Source organism: Cuculus canorus, chromosome 2 (assembly GCF_017976375.1).
Source record: "Cuculus canorus isolate bCucCan1 chromosome 2, bCucCan1.pri, whole genome shotgun sequence".
NCBI lineage: Eukaryota > Metazoa > Chordata > Aves > Cuculiformes > Cuculidae > Cuculus > Cuculus canorus.
Genome location: NC_071402.1, coordinates 23423345 through 23446762, shown reverse-complemented (window position 1 = coordinate 23446762; position 23418 = coordinate 23423345). Strand labels below are relative to the sequence as shown.

General features: G+C 40.8%; 2 protein-coding genes across 6 annotated transcripts in view; one reads left to right on the top strand and one right to left on the bottom strand.

Moving 5' to 3' along the window:
- Nucleotides 1-9287, top strand: part of SPAG1 (sperm associated antigen 1) — a 45638-nt gene extending 36351 nt beyond the window's left edge. Inside the window, exons 15-19 of one of the 2 annotated variants that reach the window (XM_054059992.1) lie at nt 1006-1147; nt 2044-2170; nt 5402-5566; nt 7538-7915; nt 8068-9287. In XM_054059992.1, coding sequence (XP_053915967.1) covers nt 1006-1147; nt 2044-2170; nt 5402-5566; nt 7538-7915; nt 8068-8199 — 944 coding nt within the window. In that variant the 3' untranslated portion in view covers nt 8200-9287. The remainder of the gene's footprint in view (nt 1-1005; nt 1148-2043; nt 2171-5401; nt 5567-7537; nt 7916-8067) is intronic. The other variant, XM_054059993.1, reaches the window with a different exon arrangement.
- Nucleotides 9288-17110: 7823 nt separating this feature from the next.
- The window catches only part of RNF19A (ring finger protein 19A, RBR E3 ubiquitin protein ligase), a 57365-nt gene continuing 51057 nt past the window's right edge, over nt 17111-23418 (bottom strand). For all 4 annotated transcript variants that reach the window (XM_054059602.1, XM_054059604.1, XM_054059603.1 and 1 more), the window contains 4 exons: nt 22115-22276; nt 21207-21420; nt 19692-19835; nt 17111-19321 (listed from right to left, as the gene is read on the bottom strand). In XM_054059602.1, coding sequence (XP_053915577.1) covers nt 18631-19321; nt 19692-19835; nt 21207-21420; nt 22115-22276 — 1211 coding nt within the window. In that variant the 3' untranslated portion in view covers nt 17111-18630. The remainder of the gene's footprint in view (nt 19322-19691; nt 19836-21206; nt 21421-22114; nt 22277-23418) is intronic.

The window sequence follows — 23418 nt, the reverse complement described above, 5'->3', positions numbered from 1 at the left end:
TTTTTGCAACAACTGTCCATTGTTTTTTGTGTCTTACAACTTGAATTATAATTCAGTTGTGTTTCTTGAGTATGTCACTTATGGTTTCACATAGTTGCTAAATTTTTCCCCCAAGTCCTCATGTGATTTTCTGGCATAGGAGACTACCATCTTTTGTAAAAGAACTCGCTGAGTTTGTCGAAATTACCTGTTTATGTACAGTGTTTAAATCTTGAAGCTTGGGAAGGGGGTGAGACTCTTTAGCAAAGTAGATTTTTCCATTATGATCTACTTGGAGCTACGCTACCAATTATTGCTTGCTCAGAACAGAGACATGAAACTGCTGTCAGGATTGGTTTTCCACTGCAAACACAGCTAAAAATGGTGGTCTAACCCAGAAGCACATGCAACAAATGATGTGGCGTTTAGACAGAAAGACAATTATGGAAGAACACAATATTAACAGTATAGTTAGGTGTTTTCAGGTTCCTCAAAGCATCTTTTATAAATAGTTATTAACAGAATATCACTGATGTTTCCCTAACCCATACGGATGTGATGTTTGTCATTGTTAGTTTAACATAGTAATTGTGAGAGATAGTTACTTGCAGGAGGAGTATTAGATCGAATTATGACGGCCTTGGTGCGATGGTGGAGATCTGGCAGGCCTTTAATCCTGCTGATTCACTCCCCGCCGTTGTAAATAAAATTCATATCTTGGTGGAAATAGGTAGTCCCTTTCCTACCACACAGAAGCAGTAGACAGAAGGAGGTCAAGGTGCAGACCTGCCTGTTACATTCCCATGATTATCCTGGTTCGTGCGCAGGTATGTGTTGTGCCAACTGTGGGTGTGGTAGTTTGTGCCTTTCTTAGAGCGGTGGGGAGAGCTGGGACAGAAACAGCAACGTGCAGACGGATAAAGATACTTCAGTTGCCAGGCATTTATTTTTAGTCTGGGTAGATTGCTCAGCCACCTCTAGTGAACCGATGGTCTTATGTAACTCTGTGATCCTTTTGTGATGTAGGTGAGGAAGCCGAGGAGAAGTTCAAGACATTAAAAAATGAAGGGAATGATTTTGTAAAAAAGGGTAAATATGAAGAAGCTGTAAAAAAATACAGCGAATGCATGAAGTTAAATACGAAGGAATGTGCGATCTACACTAACAGGTAAAGATCCAAAATCTAACTCCACTTCGTAGGCTAACAATAGTTATATTTTCACACTGCAAATAAAGATTTTGCATCCCTTCAGTCACTGTTGTAAAAAATATTTTTTGCCCACTTAATGAGTGTTTCTAATAACAGATTTTTTTTTTTTTAAACTGCATAATTTTCCAAGGGAAGCAAATATCAATGTCACTGATCTACATCTTAAAATTTTTATATAAATAGAGTAAGCAATAATGAAGTTATAACTAGCAAAGCATTTTAGAACATTTTGAGAAGACTGATATGATTTTAATTTAAAACTAACTTGCAGAAGCAGTGACTCAAATACAAAGAGTAAATTTTCAGAGAAAGTGTACGTTTTTAGAAAGTAAAGGCAGGATCACGGTCATACAACAGCATTATTTTAATGGTTGACCCAAATCTGCAGCATAATTCTTTATGCTGTAATCTTATCAGCTTTCACAAACTAAGAAGGATTTGATTAGGCCGGCACTTGGAGACTTGCAAGTAATAATTAGGTGCAGATAGCAGTATTGCTTATTTAATCTAGGGCACTTCTTTAACAAGTATGGCTGTATAAAATCCATACTATATCCACTACAGTACTATTGTATTATACTAACATAGGCTTTGCTTTTAAAATACTTACATATCTGACTGACTTCAAGCATTAGTTGTACTTGAATTTTGACTTCTGTTGGAGGAACTGGCCCTCTCTAAATCCGTCCAGTGGTGTTATTAATACGTACGGGGTTTTATGTACTTTAAAAAATAACACATTGAGACTGCATTGTGTAGAGTATTGTAGTTGACACTTTTGTGTCAGATACTGTTGGCAGTATAGCACTGTAGAATTTACTTATATTGCAGTGTATTCTGTTTTTCTGTGTTAGAGCTCTCTGTTACTTGAAACTGTATAAATATGAAGAGGCTAAGCAGGATTGTGATCATGTTCTTCAAATAGAAGATTCTAATATTAAAGCTTTTTATAGAAGAGCACTAGCGTACAAAGGATTACAGGTGAGGAAAAAGAACATGGCAGGTACTCTTAAGCACTTCTAAACTTGCTTATCCTCTTCAAAAGCAATCAAGTAGTTGCAGTCGATGTGTGAATACGAAGCATGCTGATATATTACTTTGTAGAGGAATAGGCAAACATAAAATATAAATATTTTTGCAACAGAAACCCTTGCATATTGACTTGTAGTAATTTGAGAGAAAAAATACAAGAATATTGAAATAACTGAGGTCTAACTGGAGATTGGCTAAACAAGTTTCAACTCTGTAATAACGCTCTAATATTCTTCTGGATATCCCAGTCTATTACTGTATCTCTGATGATGACAAATGGGTTCTCTCCAAGTCTGTCTTTGTCCAAACTAAAATATCAAGCTATATCTTTTGGCATCTGCTCATATTTAAGTGCTTGTCAAATTAAACCAGCATTTTAATCATCTTTGTTCTCTCTCCCTTCTCCAAACACGTTACAAAACTTTGTCAGTAATCTGCTTTCTTACTCTGTGGGCAACGTGGGGACTCAGCCTTATCCTTTCCATCTCCACTGTGGTGGTGTCTGTACTCTGCTCATCTTACATGTAGTTTTTTTAGTATCCTTTTACCTGATCTTCATCAATGCAGAATTATGTTGCCCATACCCATTGTGAATGTGACTGCAAATATTGTGTTTCATTATGTGAACCATGTGGTTCCATTTGTCTACCCTCTCCCCTTTTTCAGTGATGTTAATTAGCCTCCAACCTTTGTATTTCTTTCAGAGCAACCCCTTACCCTTTCAGCTCTTACCTCGTATTGATTTGTCAGCTTCTCACTTCTGTTGGCTCATGGTGGCAGCTGTCATTGTCTGTGTATTAAATCTTACAAGTGTCTTTAAACAAGCGTTTTAAGTGCTTTCTTCCATGTTGCTCTTTATAAGTGGAGGTGATCACTCCCAAGTGTCCATCAAGCTCCAGCAATGTCCATCAAATGAATGCTTACTTCAGACCTCTGTTATATTTGATGCCTTAACAAAAATGACCCAACTGTCTCTCAGCTTACAGATCACCTGAAGACAACCTGTTTGTGCTTAGTGGTCTACAAGCTTCTTCTCGCCTGATGCTGTAATTCCAAATGCAAATTGTAGGAACCATGGGATGTTTTTGATAAATTTGATCCTCTGTTAGAGACACTATGAAACATTGAAAGTTTGCATTGATTAGTTTTCAAAGAAGGTGAAAAGTCTTAATTTTGTATAAAATCTTCTCTGTAACTGTACCAAGCTACCTGGTATTAACAATCTGTAACCTAATTTTGAAGTTGATTAAAAATCAGTATAAATGTGAGCAGAGGGGTATAGTGATTCTACCAGTCAAAAAAGGGGGATTAAACACTAGTGAAGAATCTCAGAAATTGGAGAAATAACTTCTGCTTTTTTTAATATCCTAGAAAAAAAATGCTATATTTGTGTTATTGAAGACATAAGCTGGAACACACTGTTTATCAGTTCCTTCAGAACAGTCTGAGCTGCGGACTCCCAAAATGTTTTGTTGTGGTTGGATTTATTGCCTTCACTATTGCTAATTCCAGGGTTGTGAGCAATTTGTAAAACCAGAGAAAGCAACAGAAGTGATTTGTGGTTGATAAATGACTATAAGTAAAAAGTTTAAGAGCTAAAAGCATGTAGTTTGGCAAAGACCTAATTAAGCTGGGAAGTGTTACTTGTGTATAAATATCAAGATATTTAACCATAAAAGCTGCAGTGGAATTTAATGTAGTAAATGAGGGTTTTTTTAATAGATGAACTGGCCTATAGTTAGGAAAGATCAGGAAAAAATGATGCTTGTGCAATGAATTGCACCTACAGCATGGGACACAGGACCCCAGACCGCATCTCCTAGAGCGGATAGTCCAGTCTCTTGCTTTGGGTACAACCATCTTGTGTCATTGTTGTTGAGAAGTCTGGCAGCTGCAGTTTTAAATCCAGAAGGGCTCATTGTTTGCTGCCCCTTGTGATCATTTTCAGAAGTCAGTTGCAGACTCTCATTTCTTTGTAGTTGTGAATCCTCGCATCAGTAATTTGAATGATTCAGCTTAATTAGTAGCTGTTTTCTGATGAAAGCAATCTACCCTCTTTCTGCATTTGATATGGCTAAATGATTCTAGTTCTCTTGTTCTTCTTTCATGATAAAGCAGATTTCAGTTCACTTATAGATTTATTGCAATGTCTCTGCACCTGGTCATCAGTCTTGAACAAAATATTCCATGTAGGAAATAAAATTAGTGACTTGTACACTAACGCTTTTATTACAGTTGAGATGCTGAAGTACCTCATCTGGTCCATGAGGATTTCTTTCATGATGATATGAATGACTTAGAGTAACCTTATGATACTGCTTGGGAACAGAAGAAATATTAGGTCCCTCACACAAAGAAGTTATGTGATTCTTCTGTTGTCTGCATGGTCTCCTAGTTTTTACTGATACATTTCATCCTTATTTTTGATACTCAAGCCTCAAGGTGTCTTGATTTTTCTCTGTGGTATTCCAGTCTGCCACAGAATTGACGCTATTAACTCCATCTTTCAAGAAAATTTAGCCTAAAAAAAAAAATAATCATAATTCCTAATGTCAAAATTTGAAATGAAAACATTAAACAACAGATAAGACTCGTTATTGAGTAACTGTGCCGTAAAGCCACTGTATCACTGTGTTGGTCCCTCCAATCCTGTGTGTCCCAGAGTTCGTAACGTAATCCCAATTTTCCTAAGTATTACCAAAAATTTCATATATCAAACTGTACGAGATGGTCTGTTGGATTGAAGCCCAGAAAGATTAGGTGTATTTTTAATCTAAGCCTAATTTATCCCTCTTTTATTGGCAAAGTAAGAATGCAAACTGTTGATCGACTCACATTACATTAATCCTGAGGAAGTGTTACATGGCAAGCAATTATGCTTAAAAGCAGCAATCTTCAATAACTTGTTCTGTGATACAGGGAATGTATTTCTCAAAATCAATGATTTCACATTACACATTTAATATGAAATATTCAGTTGTGAAATACTAACTTAAGCTCATCTTCAGTTTCCTTTTTTCCCCTCTAATGAAATTACACTGTCTGTATTTAGATTATTTTTGTCTACTTAATGTCAAGATCCTAGCATTTTTTCTTAATTGTGAAGACCAGTCTGATAATTCAAATTTATTTTTTCTAGCGATGTGCTATGAAAAAAATTGTTTTCCCATCTACTTACAGAATTACCAAGCCAGTATCGATGATTTCAACAGAGTACTTCTAATAGATCCAGATGTTCTTGAAGCGAGAAAGGAACTGGAGGAGGTAACACAGCTGCTTAACCTTGACAGCAGTGCTGTAGCTGGCAGTCAACAAAAGCAAAGGAAGAAAATAACCATACAGGAGGTACAGCTGTTCATTTTTAAAAGCAGGCAGTACAGAAACCATATTTGAAGAGAGACTACTAAAGCTTTTGTTTAGCACTTCTTGCTCTACATTGTTTTGTGGGTGGGATGATAATTTTTCATGTTATTTTGAGGGCATGTTGAAGGATTCTTGCATGTGATGTGTTCAGTGTCCACTACGTTCTGTCATAAAACTTGGACTGCTTTGAAGTGTGTGTATAGAACCACAACAGAAATGGGAAAAAAGTACATTCAGATGGCACTACAGATGAGGATGATATGCGCCTTCTAAACAAAATCTGCTTAGACTTTGGAATGCCTGTTTTATGGCATACAGCTGTCAAATAGCAGTTTTGCTTTTCAAGCTTGTGAGACTTGGGAAGGTCCGGGCTGTGCTGGCAAAGGTTTGTTGTCATCAAGCGTGCTGGCTGTCCTTGTGCTAGGAGTGACATTACTGGTCTGAAGAGTGAAATCCTGCCTTAAAGAGCAAAAATATGGGTAAGGTATCTGTAGGGTCTTATAAAAGAAACACGTAACGTAATATTATGTCCTGGATCAAAATGTTAACCTTGCAGAGTTCTGGGTGGAATTAGGCAATGAAAGGATTTTTTCAGTCATGGGTTTGGATTTGTAGCTTTGCTGGCCCTTGTAGAATGTGGCTTTTTTATTCCCTTTTCATTCTAAAATGTGTAGTTAAAATATATTGTTACCAGTCCGTGCAGTGATGCTAAAATCTGGTAATGTAATTTCAGAATGGTGGCATAACGGGAACTGCAGTTGTTAATGTGGAAACAACTTGGTTTTTTGAAACACTTCGTATAGTCACGAGTTCATGCGATTTTATGTAACCAGCTAAGCCGGGTATAGTATTTGTTAAGCTCTGAGTTGTGACAAACAAAGGGACCTGGAAGGTGTTAAAGAGGAGGCTGGGAACTGACTGCATTGTTCAGAGACCAGCTGACTGCTGTTGCTGGCAATGGTAGTTTTTCCAGGGGTGGGGTAGGAAGCATTTATGTTTGCTATCTTAATTACAGCTTCCCCTTAGTGAGCCTTCCCTGTCTTATCTGCTGTAGTACAGGGTAGCTCTGTGAAAAGAGACTGCCAAGAAAAGTAAGGAAAATCTGATTAGAAAGTGGGATTTATCATTATTATTCCATTTTAACAAAGCTGTAATTATATAAAAGATGGTCAAGATTTCTCTCTTGATACTAAGGGCTGTTGAAAAAAATAGAACAAAATATCTGTAAGCCCAATGCAGTATTTTCTGGAAATGACTAAGGTAGTTCACAGCACAACACTGTACTGCAGTACAGCATCTTCAGCCTTTCCAAAAACCTTGGCATCTGTTGAAGAGACCACGTTTGGTTAGAGTTTAGTCAGTTTATACTAATTCCACAGCTCTTGATAGCTTGAAGTGGATTTTAGCTAAAATTAATGGTTAATTTTCATTATTTGGTTGCTAGAAACTCAGTACAGGATGCAAACTCTGGGAAAGTGGGTATTCAGGCAGCTGGAGCGTGCTGAGCTTCCTCCTTCTACAGAGAGACTGCAAACAGCAACCTAATACAGCTGCCACATACCTGTACTATTCGGAAAGCAGAGCAGTGAAATGAAACATGGGTATCTGGTGACTAAACTTCAGTTCTGCTTTTCTTCTTCAGTTTTGCATTTAATTTATGTATATAGACCTCATTAGCTTTCTCCCAGTGGTCTTCATTTGTCTTTCTACAGTGGAGTGCCAAGCAGTGATTGGAAATGTAAAATACACTTTTGACTACAAACCTTTGAAGATGAATTAGGGAGGTGCTATTCTGGGGGGAGGCAGGACATAAGGGAACGTAGGTGCCTTTCTTTTATAAAGAGTAAAGTGCTAACTTGAGTTTAGTGACATTAATGGGGGATTTGTGCATACAGCTTATGAAGCTCCAGGTTATCCCCATTAAAATGATTTGTTGCCATTTCCTTTGTGAAGGTGACTGAATCTGATGAACGGGAAGAGAGGCAGTTTTCTACATCAGAAGATATTGCAGCTGACCATGTTACTTCTAAGGAAGCAGTTCAGGGGAGTGTGCCACCGAAGACCTTGGAGAAACTGCGTTTTTCTGAACCAGATAACGCTTACGACTTTGGTCAGATTATAAATGCAGTGAATGCCAATAAGGATAAAGCCGCTTGTGCAGATCTTTTAACAATGATTGATCCAAAACAATTGCCAGTGCTGCTAAGTAACAAACTTGAAGGAGAAATCTTTTTGATTTTTATCCAGTCGTTGGAGTATTATGTAGTTGGAAAAGATCCTGGCCTTGTGTATCAGCACCTTTTCTACTTGAGCAAAGCAGAAAGATTTAAGGTAAGAACCTAGATCAAATGTGTACTTAAGTTGAACAGAAACCTAAAAGAAATGTTCATATCTTATGTAATAGGGGCATGATATCCTTTTATCTCTGTCAAATACCATGATTTTCTATCATCCTATGCTAATGATAAAACTATCTTTTTCAGGTGGTACTGGCTCTTCTTAGCAAAAATGAGAAAGAACATGTTCAGCAACTGTTTGACTTGCTTGCAGAAAAACGGAATCATCAGTACTCTTCGGGAGATCTGAAGAGCCTTAGAAAGGTTTATGAACTTTAAGAAGTTAAAATTTATTGGTTGCATGCATACGGTTCATGTTTATAAGATGGATGTACAAACTCTGCAGACCTGCATGGGTTGAAGTGGGTCTTTACCCGAACTGTTTGAATTCTGTTTTCTTTTGACAGCATATGCACATTTAAAACTTGCTGCTGTTTTTCTCTTGTAGCTGTATACATTTTTAATCTTTAGAATTTAATTCATGTCTTTGAGTTCATGTTATTTGGATTTTTTAGACTGTTAATTATAGGTAAAGCATATATTTTACATTATATATATATAATGTGAAATATTTTGGTATGAGAGTGGATACACTTTTATTCATCCCTTGATATGTTTTACCAGTTATATGTTTTTGTGATAAAGAAGTGTCTTCAAGTTAGACAGGTCAGTTGGCAGTAGTTTTGCTAAAATGGGTTTACAGAAAGTATTGACACTTTTCGGATAAACTGCTCCAGGGCATCTGTTTCTTCACTGTCCCTGCTCGATACAGAACAGATTTAAATATTTTTGGTGCAACACAGCTTAGCAGCAAATGGGAATGAATAGAGTGTTAGCTTGGCATGGAACACATTGAAACAAAATAATTGTTAAATAAATGGGTAATTTTTTTTAATCGATTACAAGTGAGTAATTTTTAGTGCATAGGGAATTATTTTTCTCTGTGTGGGTGGAAGAACTGGTTTGTGCAGCTTTTGAAGTGACAGTGGTTAAACAGGAGAGCAAGCAGCTGCACTTGGCAATAAAAATATTTAACTCTGAGTTTTGTAATCCGATCATTTAAGACACCAGCTATTTCTGTTTACAGACATATCCATAAAGTTAAAAGTAAAACCATTTTGTGGACCAGTAAGTTTTTTTTTTTTAATCTCAGGCAGTAATTATGTTTTATATTTGATTCTGTAAAGGCTCCATTTTTCAATATGAAGCTTTTAAATTTTTCAAATACCCCAATGCCTTCTTTGCACGTGATATAAATGTGTGTCAAACTCACTAGCACTGCAGAAATATCGTTAAGAATGTTGTTCTAATGAACATCTTTCTCAGGTGTGCATTAACTAAAAATAAAAGTTTTTTTCTTGACAAGTACAGTTACAAATTCTTTTTTTGTGGGTTCTGCGCTCTAAGGCTTGTAATTCTGACATGTGGATTTTAAGTTTTTGTCTCAAAGTAGTATGCCAAGAATGAAGTGTTGAATTCCTGGTTTTCAGTTTTAAATGCCCTCTTCTTATGAAGTCCTGTGTTGATGGGAGATCTGCCGTGCACCCGATCTGTGCGTCACCCACTGTACTTACTCAACAAAGTGCCGCTTGCATTCTGCAGTCACGGTGGCGAGGCAGTCGTATTCACTGATTTCTGTGTTTGTGTTTTCAATCCTTTCATTTTTCCCAATGCGGTTTAGATGTTCAGAGGAGATTCATTGTGTGTGTGCAGCTTGCTGGCAGGGTAGAGAAAACTTGATCGATTTTCATTTGGAGTGTTTTTAATAACAGTAAGTAACAAGTTGGAGGATTGTATTAATAATACAAAGAAAAAGTACTTTTGCTAAAAGAAAGCATAAATAACAGCTTGTGTAATTTTAAAATAGTCATAGTGGCTTGAGCTGTGGATGAGTAATAGCCAATGTCAAAAGCCACATCACAAGAGCTCTGATGAAGTTAAATCTTTCTTCGTGCTGCCCAAACTCCCAAGTATTGAAAGTTCCGAAGGTATCTTCTAAGAAGCAGTCTTGACTGCTAAAGGTTGTACGTCTCAGTCTTATTTGTCATTTTGACAATGAAGATAAAAATCAGAATTTTTGCAGCAGTAAATCATAATAAATACATAATTTAGTAAATTTAGGAGCCAATCAGACACTATTAAAAACACAGAAGAACTTTAAAAGACAGTGTTTCAAAAGGAGTGTTCTTGACAAGTCATTTATCCACGAGGAAGTAGCCACATGGCTTTTCATGGGTAAGTTAGAGCATCACAGCTAATTTTATGACAGTTTTAATCAATCGTAGCAGTTAAACTAGAAGCATAAATGTAGTCCAGGAAGATGCCTTTTCTGATGGTACCTTCCACCTTGAATGTTGGATGGAAGAGGTTAACTCTGTTTGAGTTAAAAATTACAGTGAGCAGCAGCTCAGAAAGCTAAAAATACCTTTTGGTAAGAAGTTCTGAATGAAGAACTGCAACAGTGTGTGCGAGTGAGCCAGTTACCTGGCTGGCATGCGGGAGCCATCACCAGCTGCTGCCGGAGCTTCGTGCGTACGTGTGTGTCAGATGCAGCTGGCAGGAGTCTGAGTAACAAACATCCCTAGATCTGAAAAATCAGCACTTTGCTGTGAAGTCACTCATGCTCTAAAGCAAAGAGCGGCCTGCGGGGGTGACTGTTCAGTTGGCAGGAAGAGGGCAGCTTTAGCTAGAAAGCATGAACTCAGCTCTACTCCGCAACAAATGGGTTTCTGGTTTCCCTGCGCTTGAGCCTGCTCCTTTCAGTTTAAGGCAGACCTTCGGTTTGGCTGGTTGAGTAACTGGATGCATACGCAGCCCCCCCAACCCTACCCCGATGCTCCTTGGCACGCAGCCCCTGCGGTGCACTTGGCCCTGGTCTCAAACCATGTTCCTGTACCTTCGCAGCTGTTGTTGCATACCAGGTGCTACATTTTTTTTAAGCATTCCAGGCCATAATCCTGAAGGGAGAAGATGCTTCTCTTGAAGTCCTGCAGACCTGAAACTGCCACTGGGCTGGGCAGATGCTCCCAGCAGCTTGTGGGTGCCAGCCCTGCGCTGGGACACAGACAAATTTCCTCCAGCACCTCACACTGTGCCTCACTCCTGGGTGAGCTGCGGAAGCAGAAGCCATTGAACAGTAGTCGATGCAGTAAGTGTGCAGCGGCCCCTGAAGTTATTGGCACTAAAACTTCACCACATCTGTTCTTTAAGCCTCAGGTCAGCCGCAGATCCTGTCTGTCTGACAGTCCTTACGCCTGGCTCAACTGGGAACTTTTGTCCTCTGCTTCCAAAGTTAAAGAAATACTGATGTTGGTTTTTTTTTTTAAGTCCAAGGGAAGAAAAAAGAAACTGAACATTCATTGTTTTAGTAGCTGAAAGATGAAGTCAAATATATATTTCTTAACAAAAATTCAGCAACTCTCAGCTGTAAGGAAAATCCATGAAGCGGAGAAAAGAAATAGAAGCAGCTGACAAGTGAACCATCCATCGGTAACCCTGCCACCCCGATGGCGGCACTTGCTGTTGTTTTAGTGACATTCCTGCCTCGTTCAGATTTCACCGAGGTTGGCTATGAGATCAGCTGCTCAGTTCAGACTGTCGGAAGGACGCTGGCTCACAGGCAGAGCAATTCCCAAAGGCACACAACTTAAAAATCAAACCAAACAACTTGCTAGGGACGATGCTGCTGATCTGGCCTGAGCAGCTCAAGCCAACGCCACCAAACCTAATGCTTTTGTGGGGCATGAGCCCACTGAAAGCCCATTCAGGGGTGTGGAAGGGAATACTTTTAGCTGTTGATTTCCTAGGATGACTTGGGTGGCAGGTAAGGGCTGCCTAAATGTGTCCCTCTCGGCTTAATCTGGAGAACCTCTTCCAGGCCAGCGAGAGAAATGTCTGCAACAGTACAGAGTAGCAGTGTAACAGCAAACACAGGGTGACCTGTCCAAAAGTTCTTGTCCAGGCACCGTGGCCTGGGCTGCTGTGCACGCTGGAGGCAGCCACAGCATCCCACTGCCTTTCAGCTCTGGCACTTGGCATGAGCAGCCACTGCCTCGCTCACTATGGAACAGACTGCGGAATCAGTTCTGCATTCCCCGACCCTCTTGGTGCCCACACCTCGCATGATCAGCAGGAGAAGCTGAAGTACTCGAATTGCTGCTTTGCGGTCCCTGCCACTCCTGGGCTTTTTTTCTCTCCCACTTTTGAAACACTCCTGTCATTTAAATCTGATCATCTCTTCTCTGCCCTCAGCATTTATTTATCACGTTCTTTTCATGGAATAATTAGGCTGGAAAATACCTTAAAGATGATCAGCTCCAGCCATACCTGTCCACTCCATGATGTCCCCACACACCTCATCGACCTGCCTTTTAAACACCTTGAGAGGTGGTAACTCAACCCTCTCCCTGGGCAGCTGTTCCAGTGCCCAATAACCCTCTCTGTGAAGAAATTTTTCCTTATGTCCAATCTAAACTTCCCCTGGCGCAGCTTGAGGCCATTCCCTCTCGTCCTGTCCTCCTTTCAGGCAGTTGCAGAGAGCAATAAGGTTTCCCCTCTTCTCCAGGCTAAACAACCCCATTTCCCTTAGTTGCTCCTTTTAAGACTTGTCTCCCTCTGCCCTCCATAAGTATCCTCTCTCCTGCTTGGTTGCAATTGAGCTGCTTTGCCAGGCAAAAATAAAAGCGTGGCTGTCTACCTCACCACAGCAGCGGTGGCTTTCTGTGGGACGTCAGTGGAAACGCAAGAGACCTGAAACAACAGAGTGGATAAAGGCAGTGTGTGTGATAAAATCTGCTTTGTTTTCTTGGTAGTGTTACTTACAGCCTTTGAAGAATGCAGCAATTTCTCCTTACAAGAGAGCAAGAGAATCTCAGTGGTGCACCTGGCTTTGTGATGGGGAGACCCGAGGCACGGCTCAGCATTGCTCCCTTGGGCTTCTCACTCACCTCTCGGCATTAACATCCACATAAAAATAAAACCAACCACCCCACAACAAAGAAACCCAAACCCACAAACAACCCAAACCCAACACCAATGCAAACACCTGCGTCAGGAGAACATCAGTTATTCAGGTGATGGGAGAGGAGAGTGAAATGTGGTCCCAGAGGGGCACTGAGCTGCCCAACCCCAACAGCAAAAGGCAGAGTAAAACCAGGTGTGCAGCGACTGACTTGCTCACGAATAGACTCCTGTTTTTGACCACAAGTGGAGATAAAGCGAGTTTGTTTCTGTAACCAGGGGAAAAAAAGGCTGGTGGCTCGGGAATAGAGTGCGCTGGGGAGCAGAGGGCTGCACTCTTGTTATTTTGCACCCTTCAAAGAATTTTTGGACAGTCACTGGCATCCAAATGCTGTGAGAAGCAGGGGTCAGCACAGCATGGTTGTTTCTCTGCCCCAAAAGCTTTTACTGCTGACCCCCCACCACCACTTACTTGTCTCCTCCTGTGCGGTGGGACAGGCAGCAGGAGGTGGCAAACCCAAACACCACCCGTGCCCTCACTCTTCACCTGGAAGCTCTTTCCACTCATCAGAACCTGCTCTGCTTTCTGTAATCCAGCAGCACAAAGGCAGGACTGGTCCTCCTGGCTGCCAGGCCTTCTGCAATTGGGCAAACTGAAGTATTTAGACTTGTTCATTATGATAAACAAATAGAGACTGTGGAAGAGCAGCGAACGAGCCTCCCCTGCCGCTAATCAAGATTTATGACCTGAGTCAGTGTGACTCCTCCGCTCACTGCTCAGGAGCTGCAGCCACCCCAGGGACAAAGGACAGGCGGCTCAGCGCAGGCTACCAAACCCCAGCTCAAGGAGTTCTAAATGTCACTTATCCTTAAGTAACTCCTCCTTTATTTGGTCTCTGCCCCTGTGGCACCGTTCACCTCCCCACCGGGGTGTGACACAGGTGTGTGAGATGCAGCGTCCTGCTCTGGCAGTGCAGGGCACGGTGTCATTTCCTTGCAGCCCTGTGCTATTTCTCACTTGCTGCTTGCTAAATGCCACCCTTGTAAATAAATTCAGCAACATGAGAGTCTTTCTGCAAGTAAGTCAGAGGGATTACAGGGGGATAAAGTGCCCAGCACACAGAATGGTGTGTTGAGAAACATCCCGAGCGCAGAGAGCCTGTGAAGAAAGGGTGGTTTGAGCCACATGAACAGCTACAGCACTGGTCTGGTGCGTAAAAACACTTCAAGGGCCTCAGTGTTGTGATGGTAAGCAGCAATGTCCTTTTGGCAAGGCAGCTCACCAAGATCTGGTGAAAGGAGAGCTGTGTTGTGTCAGCGTGAAGGCTTTGCCCACCAAGATGATTTCTGCTGGTACCTGGTACGCAGGCAGCTGCCGAGGGTGTCACGTCTCAAGGATACCCACTTACCTGGACATCAGCAAGGTGTGACAGCAGGCTCACCTTTGTGGTTGAGCTTCCAGTTACTGAGGAGGCTGGATTTTGTGCCAGATGGATACCGGTACCCTCCAGTGCCTGATCGAGACCCAAACGTCAAGGGAAGCCCAGTGCAGCTATTCAGTCATATTCCAGGTAGCAGCCCACAGGCTGCTGAGATGCTCTTACCCTGCTGTGCTCTCAGGCACTGTCTCCTCCTCCTGTGCTGCAGCTCCCATGGAGCGTGTGGTCAAACCCACCGGTTTAGAGCTGGCGAGGAGGCCAGGGTCGTTACAAAGAGCATCGCTCCCAGGTCTGTTTGTCTGTAACTCGGTGCCCTCTCTCTGACACTTTGCCACTCAGGACACAGTGAAGAGGGGCAGGACGGGGCTGCTCAGCTGTGATGTTCCACTGCCTTCGGGCTCCCCCAGTGCTGCTGAAGCTCCAGCTCTGCATTTGTCCTGGCACCAAGGCAGTTAATATCTTCTAACACTGTTCATCCTTACAAAGCATTCTTGCCCCCGAGAGCAATGGCATTACAAACTAGGCAACTATTTAAAAATTAATGTCTATTTCCATACTGAAGTTACCGTGGGAGAGACAAATCTGTAAAAGAAACGTTGACGTGCCAGTAGAAAGTGATCTTCTGCTCTGTGCAAAAGCTTTAGGCAGTGATTCAGTGCAAGGAGGCAGCGTACAAGACCAGACACACTATAAAAAAAAGCCTGTGCAAACAGTGCGAGGAAAGCTTTTGTGGCAGTTTCTACCTAAAGTTGTAACCATCTCAGGTATTCTCTGATACAGCAGACGATATAATTAATTTCCTCTTGAGATTCACAATCTCATGTAAATGTCAAATTGGGCAGGAAGCATGAAGAAAGTTTCTGAAAAAGAATCACCATGTCGGGACACCAGATGGAAACTTGATCTGTTCTGTGGTTCATTTCAGTGAAAGGAAAACTGTGCGTTATTGAATTCTTACTGTGGTAGATCTGCAAGAGAAGCACCTTCTATACGCATGGATTCATGGAAGTGGTGTGTCTTCTATTTTACAGACTCAGGGCTGCCTTACATGCTGTTTACACTGCCTCACAGGTGAAATATTACTTCTGGACAAACAAAAAAGTTACAAAATGAATCAGCAAGAGTTTTCTGCTAAGAACTTATCCAAAAGTGAACAGAAAAACTTTCTTTTACTCCAATGTTACCTCTTACTGTTGGATATAAAATTATCAGTGTTATTTTCAGTCACTCTGAAATCATCTATCTTTTGATACAAGTTTACTTACAAGAATAAACTGTAATTCCTGTTTCCTGCACAGCCAAACTGAGAAATGAAGTTAGGGTTAAACTCGCAGAAAGAGGTTCTCCAGCTACCCGTTATATTAGATTGCATCGCTACCAACTGACATGCTTTAGTCATTTCCTAGGCGCACCGGATAAAGCCAAAGCACATTCTCAAAGCCTGAGACATCAGCAATAATTTATTGCTATTGCACGAGGCACTGGATTCAAAACTGAACTCAAACCAAATGCAAAGGGGGAGGTTAACCTCTGCTGTACAGCAGGGAGTAAGTAATGCCTGGGTCAAGGTGATGGACAAATAAGACCACACGGAAACGTAACTTGCTCAGATGTTTAGGAACAGGCAGCCTTGAAGGACACCCGCCAATGAGATTGTCTGTAGTAACAGAAACACAACTGGCTCACCAGTCACATTTTGCTTCACTTCAATCTCCAGCCTCTACCTAAAGGCTCAGTTAACACTTGAGTTCACGACTAAGACGTTTCTACGCAGGCCTGAAATATTATATCAAAATTCACAAACCAGCATCCTACAATGACAGCAAATGCTTTGTTCTGTTAATGCTGATCTGAAATCAATACATTTATCAGTAACAACATATTTATTAAGTGTTCAGACTAGGGGAGTGGGTTCAATCAGGAACAAAGTACAGAAACAAACCGTCAACACCAACCTCCCTGTGAAATACATTTGCATTTACTTCCAATTCAATTTAGAGTGTCTGATAACATGGCAAAACCCACCCATATGCCTTGCCAGCATTTCTCAGGTACACAGGATTTCACTCATCCCATTTCTTACTGCCTCTTTGAGCATCTGCCATTGGAAATGATTAAATAATGCTATAATTATAGCAACAATTGTATAATTGTTATACCCTAACAGTTATCCTCTTGTTATTCACTCTGATATAAATATAGCTTACATATGGGTTTGGGATGAAGTGGAGCCAGCTAGAACTTTGGTAACACATCTCAATGAGTTTTAGTTTCCTACTTCCCGAGCCTGTCACGATGCAGGTGAGAAAATGAGCCTGACAAAGTGGCTGTTCAGTCAAGCAAAAACCACCTGCTGTTACCCAGGAACTCTGGCCAATCTGCAGCGTTTCAGAATGAACTTTGTACAGACTGTGCCAATGGAGAAAAGCATCACTTGAGATGGAGAAAGTCCGAGTTTAGCTCAGTCTGACCGTAGCCTGTCCACCTGTGCCAAGACAGTACAGTTTCATTTAGAGCAATACGCTTATGTCAGAGCCACATGCGCTCAGAAAACCGTTTACCGTCCTGCCTGCCGCAGAAACAGCTCAGCTTGCTCTTCTGTAAGATGAAAAGAAATCAGGCTGCAGTCTTGTACAAAATGCAACTCACTTTAGATCTTGTGTGTCCAAGTATCAGAGCATTCAACTTCCAAAGCACACCAGAAATGTTTAAAGGCAGGAGGTGGTGACAGCATCGGCGCCTCATAGACAGGAGGTTCCTCCACCAGCACACAAACAAAGAACCACTAGAAGTCAGTACTTAGACATTTATTTCAGATATGCAGTTTACACGCATATTATTGAGCAAAACTGAATTGCAAATATACAAATACTGTAACAAGCGTTATCAAATAACATAACTGGCACTAGTGTTATAAGCATATGACTGAAACTGGTGAGGATAAGTCATGGAAGGGCTGCAGCTCATGGCATTTTCTTTTTATCCAACCAAACTTCCAGTAGCACCATAATGGCAATACATGAAACACAAGACAGAACATTGTTAACTGTTATTCCGATAGTCACAATTTTTTTCCCCATTTTAGTGAATTACATAGCAAAAAAAATGTTAACAGTGCAGGCGCTTTGGCCAACTTCAGCTTGTGTTGAGCTGTGCATCTTCCATATGCAAAAGTAAAAGAAGAAAGCCAGCATATTTGGAACCCATCTTTGCACTTTGATTCTGGGACTGAAGATATGTATGTCTTGCAAAGAGACGTCACATCCACTAAAGCCTGAGTGAGTCTTTGGTAGGCTAATATTTCATTATTATTAAACATTTATCTACCACAGTCATTCTATTCACCGGAATTTTCTTTAGTGATCCAAGGTGGCCAAAGAGGATATTCTGGAAAGCATTACAGTAAAATCCTCAAACGACCAGGCACTTCAAACCCAGTCTTTTCCAAAGGCACCAAGAATTGATGGGGCATCATTTCCCCCCCTAATGAAAGGTGACTGCATTTGATTTTTCTACAATGCTTATAAATCACTGGATTGTTATTTTACACTTTTTATACACTATATAGTAGCCTTATCTGCTGCATGGTTTGTTGCATGAATAAATAAGTAACCCCACTGTTCTTCACAGGTGACGTCTCCATTCCATTCTACATTAAGTACCAATGTCTTCTGTTTCAAAATGATGTAAAATGCCGTAACCTTGCTCAAAGTGTACACACACACAAACGGTTCTGACACAGGCTACATCCATCTGAAGAGATGAGGTTCATTCTACATGCATTCTAAATACAGTGCTCCCAGTTATGAAACAAAATTATCATTACGAATAGTCATGGTTGAAATATGTTTGTATAGGTCTCTGCAAAACTTCTGCTTTCCTTAAACAGAGTTCACACAAGAATGGTTTTAAGTCACTAATGCTCAGCTAACACCCATTTATCCCAAACCCTATATTTTCCAAGTGAACAGTGCAGGACGTATTCATTTCAGCATTTAACATATTAAGAATTTAGCAATTTTTATCTAAATACACCAAGTATATGGTTTCAAGCAAAGTTGTGGCAAAAATACAAAACATGGACGTATTTTGTACTGCTGTAATGCACTTGGTTAAAGCCTTCATGTCCCTTCACGCAGGTCTAAGATCCATATGAAGTATTTTGCCTTATCAGACAAGTATATAGAAAACAGAGTTGTATCAAAACCTTGCTTCTGCTGGTCACCCGAAACTTATGTAAGTCACATGTAATTCAACCAGCTTTCAGACAGGGTTCTTTAGTGGTAAATATATTTTTGCAGCACTTACAGGCTTAAATTTCAGTCTGAATAGCAGTGCTTAATTCTGCAGCATGTTGTGAATGGTTGTTGTTTGTTTCTTTCAGTGTTTCACCAACATCTAAATCTACATCTGTCGGAGATCCACTATTAATGCTTTCCTCAGCAATGTAACTCAGCTGTGGAACATCAGTGCTTGGGGCTGTTGGAACAGGCGCAGCCATTCCACTCGGCTGTGGAGAGTTTTCCAAGCGATCATTTTCCACCTCTGGGAGAACACTGACTGTGGTAAAGCGAGTATGATAGTCGTTGGAACCGTGGCTACAGGAAGTTTTCATACTTTCCATATCTGAGCAACTAAACTCAGAAAAATGACTGGAGTGGGAATCTGCTACAGAGGGAATACTATCGCTAAGAGAGGGAGAGTCAAATTCACTGGAGTTTGTGCTTTGTTGTTCCAACAGCTGAGCATCCATGTCCTCTCTTGTCTCATTTATCTTCATGCTACTCTTCTTTCTCAGCTTACCTTTACATTTTTTTCCTGCTGTTGTTTCTTTGGACCACTTGGTGGCACTGGATTTACTTTCTGGCACACAGGCGGAGGAGCAACCGGCATTACTACGACCCGCAGCACTGCCGTCATCGACACTACTGCTTCCACTGTTGTGTCTGAATTTGGCTGGCTTTGATTCAATATCCACTTGCACTTCCATACTGTTGCCTTCCCTAGAACAAAAAAGAATCCATTAGTCTAGTGGTCATCTGAAACAAGCCAGCTAACAGAGGAAAACAAACTCTTACTGCTTTTAAAGATGCACAGCAAAAGAAAGTTAGGGAAATTGAATTTGTTTAAGAGAAATGAAGTGTTTAACCAAATAAACAGCCTAAAGAAAACCGCAAAGTCTAAAAGATGAAATGCTTTACTGAGCTAGAGCGATGCTGCTCCTCTTTGGAAATAACCTTGGCAAACAGAAGCAGTCACATGCAGTTCAATTTGTAACAAAACTCGCATTTTCAAAGCAGAACAGCTGAGGCAGCTCAGAATATCCTTTAAGAAGAAAAGCTTATTCATCTGATTGTACCACATTTCTCTTACCTGTCCAAAGGGATGTAGGAGTTCAGAATGGATCCTGCCATTGCTTTGGTACTGGCATTATCACTAACTGTTCCCAAGCTAACTGTGCCAGATTCTCCACTCAGACTGTATCGTTCTTTCTGCACATCTGCTTGTACTTCCAGCCTTGGAGAGAAACAAAGAGTTGTGTTTGCTGCTGTTAAAGCACACTAGTTGAAAATTAGTGTCACCTTGTAGAATTTCTCCATAACTCAGTAGTAAGCAGAGTTTATTAGTTACTCCAGTACATTATAAATATACACGTGTATATTTACCCTACTGAAACAGGTTCTCTCTTCCCACTGTGAAAAATTACTATTTTCTGATTAAAATAGCCTCACAAATAAAACCACTCCAAATCAAAACCAGATTAATTTCCCAACAAAGCAAAGTCTTGCACGTTAACCAGAGGTTTTGCCTTCTTCCCTCCCTGAGATTTAGAAGAATGACTTCCAGGCTTAGCTGCAACTCTTTTGCAGATAGCATAGTGTACTCTAAAAATGGTAAAAACAATCAGAAGGGTACTTAAGTTCAAGATATTGTAGTTCCCCTGTTTCTCCAGCTGCTTATTGCTAATCAAAAAACAGGCAGAGAACTGTGTTTTGTACTCTGATTTATACTGTATTGTTATCAACCGCAGCAGGAACAATAGAAACTTGAGCAATCTTAAGTTGAGCTGAGTGCATAAACCAGAAAGCAAATTAAAAGCTTTTTTCCCAATGCCTTATGACGTTTATGTTCTGACAGTGAATTGGAAGTGTTTTTTTGTTCTGCTTTCCACTCTCAGCTCTTACTTTAAAGAGACTAGGTATACCTCAGCAGCTTAAAACACATAAGGAAACTCTTGATGCTATTCTGCCCTCCTTATTTAATGTAGCCTGGACTTGAAAATTACTCAAGAAAATGAGCACCCGATTTAAAAAGCAAATTCCACTGAACCCTAGATGTTAATGATCCTTTCTAGACATGCCCTTTCTCTTCAGGACAAGCAAGAGACAGTAAGGCCCCAATTCACAGGAAGCACTGAGCACGTAAAAGAAGTTGCCACCTCAGCAAGGTCAGGTGCCCAGCTGCCTCCCCTCCTGCCCAAGCCCATTCTGATTCCACGCTCCAGCCAGGTGTTCCAAAGGCACAGCTTAGTACTTGTAGATTGCTGAACACATCAGCAGCTCTGACTTTGGGGTGAGATGCACTGAAGAACATGACTGTGCTGGACATGAGGTGCCTCCCTCTGACGCCTGGGTGGAGGCTGCTCTCCCGGGAAGCAGGAGAACAAGATCTCAGGCCCCAGTGACTCTGAAAAAAGCATTCAAACTCTTCTTTAAGGATTGTGGTCTGGCAGGATCTCTTGGAAATCAGCAAGTTTGTCAGAGATCAAATGCCTCTACCACCCAGAGGCAGTTCTTTTTAATTTCAAAAAATAAATAATCTAGTAATATCACTTCCTCTACTTATAGGCAGAGCAGGATTCTGTACCGCAGGAAGCACAGCTCTTACCTGTTAAAGCAGTTAACCATTGCACTTCCCGAGAGACTCCCTGTTATACTGGCCCCAGCCAGGGCCATGGTACTCGCGGTTTCACTTAGGTTGTCTCGAATGGCTCCTATTCTGTCCATGTGGCTGCCGCTTGCACTCAAGCTGCCAGTCAGTCCTCCAACACTCCCTTCGCCTATGCTAGGGTTATGACGTGCCTCTGCTACTGAAGTGGTATCTAGATAGAAACAAGGAAGGCTCGTCAGTCATGGAAGCAGAACTTAGTTTCTAGAATTGACCATGGAAACAGTTCTTGAAATTATGCCAACAAAAAGAATTTATAGAACATACTGCAATAAATAGACAACTTTGTCAAAAAAAACCAAAAAACCAAACAAAACCAACACCCCAAAGAGACGAGATGCCTTTCTTGAAGTTGCTCTAATGGTTATGCCTGACATGAAATATTTAAGATATCAAAAATTTAACCATTGTTAGGACAGGTAATACAGAGTGTCAAGGAAAACAGAAAGATCCTATCACAAAAGATACTGCCACACAATTAAAATAAAAATAGCATTACATCAGCATTTAGATCCCCCTTCTATAAAGAAAAATACAAAAGCCTGCAAGCTTCCACAAACCAGTGCTCTGAAAAAAAAGCGCTAATTTTATCTTAAAACTTCTCACTATGAAGAAGACTTTACTCGAGTCTGGCTTTGATTAAGATGGGCAAAAAAGGCTTTCATGTCCATGTTACAACACAGCAGAACACGTACACAGAGAAGCTATCCTCATCTGAGACCTGGTGTTTCAGCAACGAGCAGAAGGAGGCCTAAGGCCTAACTGCACCTCCCTTGCAAGTAAGCACTCTGGAAACTATAAATGTAAGTCAAAACCTAAATGTACAGAAAATGAAACAATTGTCTTACCTACAGCTGCATTTGTTCCGCCAACATTTATATCGTTTTCATCATCAAATTCTATCCTGACACCTTTTCCATTGCCTGCTGACACACCACAACCTCCACTTCGGCAGAGGGAAATTGGAACAACTCCATAGACGTAAGCCAGCATAATAGGAACACCAATACCTACAGAGGAAAGTACAATCTTTCATTATATGTGACTTAAATTTTGGAGCCTTTCATAAAAGCGATTTCATTTTCCACAATTAATGTTTCACACTTGAAAAATATCAGGAGGGAGCAAAATTAAGAAATATTGGTAAATCACTGAGGTGAAACAGGAAATTACTTTCAGCAGGCAGACTGTTCTCTATTAGCATTGGTATGCACAGAAGCCTAAGGTTTGATGAATTAATACTTCTAGTTTGTCCATAACATCTGAAAATACTTTTAAAGGTTCATATAAGCTCCATTGGGGACTGTAATAATGTTCCACCTGAGAAGCAGAAATAGCAGATATAGAAATACCATATTTCAAATGTTATTCAACTAAAACTGTTAGTACAGCTACTAATTTAATAAGAGGCTTGATTTTATATCCACTGAAGTCAGACAGGACTCTTTCAATTTAATGGGACTTAACATTATTATGGGCTCTCCTGTATTTACTGTATCACCCCAATTCAATTTAAAAATTTTAATTATATGATTTTTTCCTTAGAAGTAAACAATTCTGTGGAGTGGGATGGCAGAAGTTAAGGGAAACCAGTGAAAGGAACTGTGGGCTAAAGCACACACAGATATACACACACATCCACCCCACAACTTCTAGTGGTCTGTCAAAGTTACACCTTTGGCATATGAATTAAACCATTCTATGGCTTTGCTGATGGGAGTACATGGGAGATAAAGAAAAATGGTAGACTGAAAAATGGCAGGCTGTATGTTCTAAAAAAGCTAGGACAGAGGCCTATACAAAGGCTCCTCTGTCTCTAACCTAAAAAAAGGGTTTCAGTTATAGGAGGTCCCTTTCCCTAGAAACTCCTCAGCATTCAAGGAAGACATCCATATTCCCAAGGTCATTATTTTAGAAGCCATACAACGCCCTGAGACTGGAGGCCATGTGTCAACAGCAACAAGGCAAGAGCAAAAGCTCCAGAAAATAAACTCCAACTGCTTTCCCTAAAAAGCCAAGTTTTATCTTTGGTTAGGAATAACATACATCTTGAAAGAATGAGATGAAGCAGACCTATAAATACATCTTTGAGACTGTCTCCCGCTACCTGTTTAGCAGGGATCAAGCCCCACAGCCACATAAGAACTATGCA